The sequence below is a fragment of the Gracilinanus agilis genome, chromosome 2 (genome assembly GCF_016433145.1).
Source record: "Gracilinanus agilis isolate LMUSP501 chromosome 2, AgileGrace, whole genome shotgun sequence".
Lineage (NCBI taxonomy): Eukaryota > Metazoa > Chordata > Mammalia > Didelphimorphia > Didelphidae > Gracilinanus > Gracilinanus agilis.
In genome coordinates this window covers 559,469,652-559,480,962 of record NC_058131.1, presented here as the reverse complement: position 1 = coordinate 559,480,962, position 11,311 = coordinate 559,469,652, and the positions used below count along the sequence as shown (strand labels likewise).

Genomic DNA, 11,311 nt, shown 5'->3' with positions numbered 1-11,311 from the left:
TTATTTCAGAGATGAGCTAGTAATTATTTAAAGCAGTGTGCCATTCTCCAAATGCAATACAGTACTTTCAATTCAAAGCCTGTGCCTTCTCTTTTCTTGCACCAACTCACTTATGATTGCTGCTTCTCTCTCCTAAAAGTCTCTCAGCCAATCAGGAGTCACTTCTCCTTGCCCATTCTTTCAAAGATCATCAAACCTGCCTTGCAGTAGGGCTATACTAATATAATACATAGTATACCTATCAGTAAATAGTAAAGGCTCATGATCATTATAATTATTAGATTCAACTAGAAAGTAAAAGTATGATAACATATGTCATATGCCTGTATCTGACCAAAAAGTGTAATTATGGTCCTCCCCATCTCTATGGATAGGATGATTTGAGTCTACAAATATTAACTTTGTGCCTTAAATGTTCTGCTAGACACTGGAGTAGATATTTATCAATCCAGAATATGGGGAAAAAAAGAATACAGTCCTTTGTCCTTATGGAACTTAAAATTGGGCAGAATTAGGGAGGACCCATTGAATATGGCACATATACAAACAATTATAAAACAAAATAGAGCATAAATGCATTAGAAAGGTATGAAATGCTATGCATGATGGAAGGAAGATATTTCTAATGGAGGGGTAATCAGGAATATTTGGTGAAGGAGGTGCAATTGTAGCTGGTTAGATTGTAGCTGGATCCTGAAGTTTGGGTAGAAACTCAATAGGCAAACAAAATTCAAGAAGGGGGCCACAATATCATGATGTTCAATACCTTATACTACTCTGGGCAATCTCTATGTGAAATAGAACCTAGGAGAATACTCAGAAATTCCCAGTTCAGAGATATTGAACAAGACAGAATCTGAGTCCCGCTGCCAGAGAAGGAAGGGCTGGAATTGCAGCTTCTTAATGAAGAGGGCTTGGATCAGGAGATCAGAGATGGTTCTGGCTTCTGGGAGGATCCTTGCCTTTTTTCCCCATAATAAACTTTTTTTCACACCCAAAACAACAACAATAACAAAAAAGCAAAAACAGTCCCCGATCTCAAGGAGTTAATAATCTAATAAGGAAGAAAACATGCAAACTAATGTGTACGAATGAGATATGTACAGGATAAATTGGAGATTATCATAAAGGAAAAGCATTAGAATTGAGGTAGAGAGGGAAAGGCTTCTTGTAGAATGTAAAATTTTATCTGAAACTTGAAGGAAACTGAGGAATCAGGAGGCAGTGATGAGAGAGGAGAGATATCCAGGTACGAGGGACTGTTATTCAGTCTTCAGACATGAACCTGACTCTTCAAGATTGCATTTAGGGTTTTCTTGGTGAAGATCCTGGAGTGGTTTGCCATTTCCTTCTCCAGATTATTTTATAGTTGAGAAAAGTGGCATGCTTAGGGACACACAGCTAGTAAACGTCTGAGGCCAGAGTAGAACTCACATCTTCCCAACTCTAGGTTTTCTAGTTAGGAATCATCCCCTTGGTTAGTCACTGGCAAGATGAGGTGGTACCTGGGCCACATGCTGCCCCATACCCACTGCAAGGAGCTGAAGAGCACAATGACAGTGAGGATGGGAAAGTTCTGGCAACATCAATGACAGTCAAAGTGACGGGAAGTCACGCAGGAGATAGCTGAGCCCTGGAGAGTGGGGGTGGATCTGAAGCTGAACCCCCTAGAGCTGAATACACGTGCCCTGAATCTCCATCATTGCACCTGTGGTGGGTGCATATGAGTCCTACCTGCATCCAAATACATTTCCACTTCCAGGAGCTGCTTTTGCTCTGCAAAGACAGATAAAAGGCCTGAGCAGACAAATGTGTCCAGCAGTCACAGCTTCATCAAATGTTAATGCAGCTTTTCTTTGAATCCCCAGGGCTTAGTACAATACCTAGAACATAGTAGGTGCTTAATAAATGCTTAGTAAGAATATTAACCTAGCATTTAAGTAGTGCTTTAAGGTTTACAAGGAGTTGCACACATATTATCTCATTTGATCCTCATAACGACTTTGTAAAGCAGGTGCTATTTTTAACTCTATTTTACAAATGAATCAACTGAGGCTCAGAGTCGTTAAGTGACTTGCTCAGGGTCACAGCTAGCAAGTATCTGAGACAGACTTTGAATTCCGGCCTTTCTGACTCTAAATCTAGTGCTCTTATGTACTGCCTTGATAAGAATATAATTTCTAGGAATACAGTCTAGTACCAAGTATATATATATATATATATATATATATATATCGGCTGGCCACTTTTGATGAAGAGTTAGTTTATTAAAGATGAAAATATACACATAGGCAATACTTGATAGCTTCCTATGGTTTGGTTTATATGTTGTTTTACAAAGTAATACAAGTATAAATTTGTGCTTTGTTTTTTCTTATATAATATTTTTTCTAATTTTACATATTTTTAACATTCATTTTCCAAACTATGAATTCCAAAATCTTTCCCTCTCTCCCTCCCTTCCTCCTCCCCTGAGATGGTAAGTAATTTGATGTATACCATACTTATGCCATAATGTAAACTATATTTCCAAATTGGTCTTCTTGTGGGAAAAGACTCCTATAAAACAAAAATAAATAAAGTAAAAAATAGTATGATTCAATCTGCATTCAGATTCCTTCAGTTCTTTCTTTGGAGGTGAATTGCAATTATTGTTCTGAGTCCTTTGGAATTGTCTTAGATCACTGAATTGCTGAAAATAGCTAAGTCATTTATAGTTGATCACATCACACAATATTGCTCTTACAGTGTAAAATGTTCTCTTGGTTCTGCTCACTTCACTTTGCATCAGTTAATGTATGTCTTTCTAGGTTTTTTATAAAAATCATCCTGCTCATTTCTTATAGCACAATAATATTCCCTTATAATAATATAAAACAATGTGTTTAGCCATTCTCCAAATGATGGATGTCCTCTTAATTTACAGTTCTTTGCCACCACAAAAAGAGCTGCAATAAATATTTTGTACTACTTTTCCCTTTAAAAAAATCTCTTTGGAATATACACCTAGTGGTAGCATTGTTGGATTAAAGGATATACACAATTTTATAAACCTCTGGGGAAAGTTCCAAATTGTTTTGTTGGATCATCGTGCTTTGTTTTTGAAGCATAAAGTGCCATAAGATGTATGGATGAAAACTTCCCAGTTACAAAACATTTTTTGCACTGTAAACAATTCTGCAGCAAATTTGACTCATAAGTATAATAACTAGAGCTGGGGGAGAGCATTTAGAAATCACCCAGTACAATGAGCTTTGATTTCTAAAGCCTAAAGATATTAAATGACTTGTCCAGTCATACAGGTAAATAGTAGTAAAGCAAAGTAAGTCAACAGCATTTATTAAGAGCTTACTATGTGCTAGGCACTATACCAAGCTCTGAGAAAAATGAAAGCAAACAACAAAACAGTTCCTTCCCTCAAGGAGCTCACAGTCTAATAGGGGAGACAACATGCAAACCGGTTATATACAGGCAAATTGGAGAATATGAGGGAAGGTACTAGTATTAAAGGGGGATTGGAAAAAGCTTCTTGCAGAAGTTGTGATTTCAGCTGAGTGAGACTTGAATAAAGCCAGGGAAGCCTAGAGGTAGAAACCTGAGAGGAGTGCAGTCTAGGTATAGGGTATGTTCTTCAGTCCTTTTCAGTCCTGTCTGACTCTTTGTGACCCTATTTGGGTTTTTCTTGGCAAAGATACTGGAGTAGTTTGACATTTCCTTCTCCAGATCATTTTGCAGATGAGGAAACTGAGGCAAACACAGTTAGGTGACTAGCCTAGGAAGTGTCTGAAGTCATATTTGAACTCAGGAAGATGAGTCTTCCATTCTTCAGGCTTGGCACTCTATCCTCTAACACATAACTGTCCCAAGTATGGGGCATAATTAGGAATGTCTGGAATTAGCAAAGAAGGGATAAAAAGACAGGTCCTGTGAGTCCAAATCCAATACATTCCACCACTCTGCAACTGGGACTTTGCCAAGACCTTCCAAATGTTTGCATTCCTAAATGTTTGTGAAGCAGTAAACTAAGGTTGAATCTAAAAAAGAATCAACCATTTTCTTCACTTGATCAGTAAGCTACCGAGCCTATAGTCCTAAAGTCACCAGTCCAATTTAATTGTTAAAGTCTTTTAAATAACTGGAGGCAGAGATGAGAGGGGAAGTGGTGAGATGGGGGAGGGAATGAAATGAACTTGGCCAATCACATGGCATCATCTTTATTGCTTGTCCATATGAAACAAGTGGAAGGAACCCATTTATCAGTTTCCATTACAAACACACAAGTTTCCAGAGTAGTAAATTAGCAGATCTACTTGAATATACAAACAGCTGGGTGGGAGACCTAGACGTACTGCTAGAACAAGGTTGGTTCTTTGAAATTACATCAGATCTTGCTTTCTTCCCCCAGCCAGTAACCACGAAGACACCAAATGCAGGAGGAACAACGTTCTCACAATTCCTTCACGCCCTCACGCCCCTATTCTTATGCTCCCCCAAGAGATGGAGGAACCCAGAAGACAATGAGTAATCAAGAAACAGGCTAAATGGAAAGTCTTCCACGCTTCATACACATTCCCAAAAATCTGTGTTTGGAAGGAGTTTGGGCTCATCTAAGTAACTCGGATACGTGGCTCATTCCTGAACAGAACGACCTCAGACCATACAATGATAGTCACCTGCAACCAGCATCCATTCTCAAACCAATCTCTTCCCGTACACTTGCGACCCCACCCAGAGGCGCTGATTGGGCGTCCTGGCCAACCAATGGGAGGTCGCGGCCTGAACGCAGTCTCTAAGGCGCCTGTGCCAGTTCAATTTGAGCTGTGACTGTTACCCGGGCTACGTGTTGTAAACAAGAAAGCGGGAAGGACTCGGCTTCTTGCAGTAATAGTGTAGGTGTTCCCGGGCCCTTCGGTTTTGGTCGCGAAAGGAAGTTTCGAGTTCACTGCGGCTTACGGTGCTTTTCATTAGCCAAGATGGTAAGTGGGACCTGGGATTCAAAACATGAGGCTCCCTGGGTGAGACACTAGCTCCTGCTTGGACGCTGGGGGCCCTCAGGGCTACCTTTCTGTCCTCCCCTTCCTTCCTCTCCTCTTCCTTTCACTTCTGCCTCCTCCCTCACCTCTTCCTCCTCGCCTAATCTCCTCATCTTCCTTCTACTCCTCCTCCCCGGCCCCTCTTACCATCCTGCTACTCAGGAATCCTGAATCTAGTTTATATCTAACAACACCAAGAAAGCATGATTTGCCTTCTTCTCCATTCATTTATCTTCTGCAAGAGCACAGGCTTCCAGGTCTTTTGTTCTTTGGCACATGGGTGGAGAGGACACTCAAAGTAAATAAAATCTCACCCTTTGAAGATTTCATTAGCCCATAGGTTTACTGCGATTGTTAGGAGATTTTGACAGTGATACTTCAGGAAAGCAGTTGGGTAGTAAGAGGCAGTGTGTTGACTTACCCTCTTCTTAATTATCAGTGTACAGTTCTCTGAATTTAGGAAGAAAAATTAAAGCATTTTCAGGTCATAATCAACTTTTAAACTTAATACTGGTATTCGTCTGGATGTTTTTCATCCTCTACTCTTTCCTCCTCTTTTTCGAATCATTACTCCTTTGTCCTCTCTCATCTTTCTCTATTTCACCCTTTCCTTATACCCCATTTCAAATGATGGAAAACAACATGAAACCACTTGACAGGACTTTACATAATAATAATAATAATAGCTGATATATATTACACTTTAAGGGTTGCAAAGTTTTAAAAAAAATAAACATCTCATTTGATCCTCTCAGTTTAGGTTTGCTAATTGGCATTTTATGGAAAAAAAATAAGGAAATAAATGGTATTTTTTTTTTTCATTTCAGGCTATGCCAGGAAAACGAAAGCTGACTGTTGCAGAAAAACATCAAAAATTAGTAAATGAAAACCTCCTCAAAAAAATACAAAACCAGGAGCAAATAAAGCTGGGGGAACTAGGCAAATTACAGAAGGTGATGTTGGCAAATGAAGAACGCATTGCACGGAAAAGAATCCTCCGTTTACAACAGGATGAACAATTTGAATTAGATATGGAAGAGGCTATTCAAAAGGTAACTACTTCCCAATATAGTATCCCAGATTACTTTTTCTTCCCATTTCTACTGAAAAGCAATGAATATATGCAATTAACATTAATTACAACCTTAATAATTACAGCATTGAAAGTAATACCAGGTAATAATAGTAATAATAATTTGCTCTTAGAGAGAGCTTTAGGTTTTACAAAATGCTTTCTTCACAATAACCTTAGAATAAGATTATTTATTGGAAAGCTGTAATTCTTAACTTCCACTTCTTTTTTTCTTGAACTATACCATTCTACTTCCCAGCAAGCATTATTTAATCTTAATACAAAGATTTCTTTTCTCAGTTCTTTAGGTCCTTTGGTACATCTCACAGTCCCTCTATATCTCCTGTGCAATTCTTTTTCTTGTCTTAATTCTTTCATAGAGGATTGACTCAACACAATAGAAGCTAACTTTTGGATCTTTTACTCTTTTTGAGGTACTATCATGATACTTTTTAAAAATTTTTTTGTCTCTTACTAAAAATTCAGAGATTTCAAGATCCCACTGAATGATTTTTTAAAAAAACACTTAAATTGGTAGACTAAAATGCTTCTAGAAAGTCTCTCCTTCAATAAATTGGCTCCCATATATGTTGAGATGATACGAAATTCTTTGAAAGAGTTAACAACAGAAATACCCTGTTCAAATCCCTTGTTAACATCAAGCAAGCCATAAAAAGAAGATATATGCTTACCAAAGATGTTATTTATTGCAAAATGCAAATAGAAGATAGATTATAGATTCTAAAGAACCCAAGATTTTTTGTTTGTAGATAACATTCTATTGATTGCATCATCTCTGAATACTATAAAGTTAACATAGCTCCAAAACAACTCAAAGAGTTTGTTATAGTTCATACAGAAAAACCATTTCAACAAATGATACCTTATGATTACAACTGGAATAATAATCTATTGAATTAGTCTAAATTATTGTGGGCATATGTTGTGGGCAGACTTTATAGATGAACAGTAAGGTGGGCCCAGAATTGAACAGGTGAAGACAATGGGTTGTATTGAATTCACGGAATTGTTCATTGATTTCCACCATCCCAAGCTGCTTCCTGAAACAAAGACTCATCTTTTCAATATCAATTTTTTTCTAACTGAACCCTACAATCTGAAGAATCATAATTATGGGTAGCCCAAAATGGCATGATGAAGACATTTGTGATGGACACAAATAGGTAGCAAAATATTACCAATAATGAGTTGCCTAAAGAAGTGCCCTAGGAATATCTTCTAGGGAATGATAGGAAAAGGAAATGAGTCAGTCATTTATTGAGAGCAAGAAAGCCAAAGTTCTATTTTGGTATCCACTGGCTAATAAAGACAAATAGGAAAGCCTCCAATGCATTTATGGAGGAATGGAGGTAAGACATTAATAAGAGTTACATTCGATGAAAATGTAAAGGTTATTGTAGGAAATACCCAAATTTATGAGATCACCAAATCATTGAAATATTGATGTACATATTTAAGGTGTTATCCTTCCCTCAATAGAATTCACAGTCCACTATGGTGACTGTACCATATATACAAATAAATATTCAATGCAGAATGTGGTAAAGACAAAGAAGAGGTTGGAACAAAATGCTCTATGAAAATTTGTTGAGGGAGAGAATGTGTTACGTTGGGACTAGAGAAAGCTTCACAGAGGAGTTAGCCTGATTTGAGTTTTAAAAGAAAAAAGAACCTCCGCATAGGCAATAGTCTCAGAATGCATAGAGGTGGGATATTGCATTTTGAGTTTTAAAAATAACTAGTAGATCAGTTTGACTGGAACCAAGTGTGTGAAAGGGAGTAATGTGAAAAAGGAGTTAAAAGTTAGGTTGGAGCCTGATCATGGAGGATTTTAAATGTTACTCTGAGTAGCTTGTATTTTTCCCTAGGAACAATTAGAAGCCAGGGAAGGTTTTCATTGAGGGAAATGTAGAAGAAAACAGTTCCTCGTGAAATATTCAGAAGGCTAAAATCCTTCACTAATTCCAAAATTAACTGCTCAAGTTTCTGTTTCTCAGGAATTTGCTTTTTCAGTCCTTGGCTTTTTCATATATGTCAGGTACATACCACTTGTCCCAGAGTTCCTTTTAATTGTACTTTGTACAAAGCTAACCCAGGAAGATGCTACTTTGAAAGAGCAATGTACCATTCAATCTAGTTGTAAGTCTTGGTTCAGATTCTACTAGTTATGTTTATATTGCATCCTGTATTTAAACTTCTTGCCTGAATGCAACTCCTGTCTGGCTAGAAATGCCAGTTTACTTTTTTGGTGAAAAAGATCTGTGTAATGCCTTCTCACTTCTGTGGTTCAGATGCATTACCTTTCCTGCTGTGCTAACAACAGTATTTAATTAGTCATTATTCTTTATTAAACACTTACCTTGTACAGAGCCATCTACATGGCACCCTGTAGGGAGTGAGCAAAAATAGAAGATGTAGCCCTTGCTTTTGAGGAGGTTTAGTCTAATTCAATTAGACATTTACTATGAAGATACCATACTAGGATCTGAGGATATAAAAAACAAAAACAAAACAATCTTTGCCCTAAAAGAGAGCATTATATTGTGCTGAAAATGTAATAGAAAAACTGACTCTAAATGAAATACAATTTTCTATTTCTGGAGGTGAAAATCTAAAATTATTTTCTTTGGCCAGGAAGAAGAAAACAAAAGGATAAAGGCAATGCAAATGGAACAAGAACAAAAATTGGCTACAGAGTTGGCAAAACTAAAGAATGAATGCCTAAAGGATGAAAAAATGAGGCAACAAATAAGAGAAAACAGGTATTTTTATTTCTGTAAAATTGCAAGTTACGTATAAAATTTTATTTCATAGAATTCAACACTTAGTTTATTTATTTAATTAAATTTTATTAAATTTACTTAATTTATACTATAATTTGAATCAAAATTTCTATAGAATTATAATTAAAGCTATTTTATGCTCAAACATTTACAAGTACCATAATACTCATCTCAAAGAAGAGGAAATATTTTAAATGGCTATTTCTTGATAAATTTTATGCTGGTAGAAAATACTTTTTAACCCCATGTAATAAGTATACTCCTTCCTATTAATTTTTTATATGTAACTTAAAAAGCATGGCATTACATAGTAAAGTAGAAATTCCTGCATTAGCTAGAAGCTAATCAGAAAACTTAACTAACTGGAATTTTTTCTCTTGAAATCCTGTTAAGTGATAAGTAATTAAGCTAATGTCCAGGATAAATTACAAAAAAAAACAAACATTTTTCAGGGATGTCCCTTTATCACAATATTCATTTAGCCCATCTCTACCATTTCCTTCATCCACAGAACATGAAGTCCACAGTATTTAAATAAAATGTCTTTCTGATCTTGTTCCTGACCTCCTGGAGTTTACAAAGTAATAGGAAAGATACACACATATATCCATATACATATACATCTGTGACTTGCCTAAGGTCACAGAGATTGGAAGCATCTAAGGCCATAAAGGCTGTTTTTGAACTCAGGACCTCCTGTTTCTAGGTCTGGCTTTCTATCCACTGAGCCACCTAGCTGCCCCTCAAACATAGATTCTTGAGTAGTTCTTAAAGAAGTTATCTAATAATATCTCTTACTGGTTAAACAAAATTTTTTTTAACAGTCTTGAACTTCGAGAATTGGAGAAAAAATTGAAAGCTGCTTACATGAATAAAGAAAGAGCTGCACAAATTGTTGAAAAAGAAGCCATCAACTATGAGCAGATAGTAATACTTTTTTTCTTATTACATGTAATTTTATTTTACGTGGATGGATCTGAAATAAACTGTAGCTTAGGCATTAACATTTCTTTGACCCTGCCACACTTAGTTTCATCCCTTTACAAGATATTCTATCTAAATGTAGTATGTTTAAATTCCTAACCTAATAATGCTCATAAAAATAGAGTCTCAAAAATATGAGACCTAAGCAAAAAAAAATTTGGGTTGAAGTAATGTGCATGTATGTTATGTGTACATTCTCAAAAGGATCTGTAATCTTACTATGTGGAAGTTTCTTTCCAGTGATGCAAATTACAATCCATCAATGCCCATCCAGTAGTTTCACCCCCGGAAATCCACTGAATGTGCTAAGGGGGTTTCTTCTTATTTGAGGATACTAGAGAAGTATATGGACTCTCCACTGATCATTTCTTATTCTCATTTTCCATATGATCAGCCTATCATTTTTTTTTAATCACATTTTTCTTTAAATGACTTCCTTTACTCCAGTTCTTCTCAGTTCCATATTTGTTAGGTGTTACAGTCTTTTCATTCCCACCATGTTGCTCTCTATTGTCCTCAGAGTGATAATCACTTTAGGCATTCCACTCTACTCTCCTTATTGTATTATTCTTTGCCCCAATCATTTTCCATGTATACTGTATGTCTAAGACATGCATAATGATAGAAGAGCTCAAGAATTATCTATCTGCATATTGCTGTCTGAACAGGAGGAATATGTTTGTGCATATGTATGTGACACCTTTCTACTACCCTTGTAGTTGTTAATTCACTAGGTGACCTTCAAGTTTGGTTTTTTGGAAATGCGATTTCTAGTCATTTTCATATTAAGCTTCTATTACAACAAAATAATATATACATAATTTGAAATTCATTATATTGGAATTTTACTCATGAAATATCTTCTTGCATTCTTATGACAAATTGATTAAGATAATTAATTGCTTAATGAATATAGAGAAGCTAGATTGGATACAGATTTTATTAAAGTACAGTCACTCCAGTCTTGATGTCATGGTTGTAGAGAGGATGAGGCACTGAATGGTGAGAGGACGAAAAAAGTGTAGGCTGCATCTTGCACTGTACAGCTGAGCAAATAGTGACTGATTCTGGGAGCATATCTTTTCTCTTCTTTCCTTCTGGGCCTATCTTGTCCTATAGTGGTATAACCAGATTAAAGGGTATGTACAATTGAGTTTTTTGGTATTGTTTAAGATATAGCTCCAAATTGCACCAATAGTGGATTAGCACACATCATCCCATAGCCTCTCCAAAAATTGTGATTTTCCTCTCTTTCTTTCTCCCTTTCTCCCTTCCATCTTTCCTTCTTTCCTTCCTCCCTCCTTTCCTCCCTCCCTCCTTCCCTTCCTCTTTCTTTCTTTCTTTCTTTCTTTCTTTCTTTCTTTCTTTCTTTCTTTCTTTCTTTCTTTCTTTCTTTCTTTCTTTCTTTCTTTCTTTCT

At 36.4% G+C, this 11,311-nt stretch overlaps 1 protein-coding gene across 1 annotated transcript in view; it reads left to right on the top strand.

Moving 5' to 3' along the window:
* The first annotated feature begins 5,863 nt into the window (after nucleotides 1-5,863).
* The window catches only part of MNS1 (meiosis specific nuclear structural 1), a 41,132-nt gene continuing 35,684 nt past the window's right edge, over nucleotides 5,864-11,311 (top strand). Inside the window, exons 1-3 of the mRNA XM_044662375.1 lie at nucleotides 5,864-6,085; nucleotides 8,761-8,888; nucleotides 9,734-9,836. Coding sequence (XP_044518310.1) covers nucleotides 5,864-6,085; nucleotides 8,761-8,888; nucleotides 9,734-9,836 — 453 coding nt within the window. The remainder of the gene's footprint in view (nucleotides 6,086-8,760; nucleotides 8,889-9,733; nucleotides 9,837-11,311) is intronic.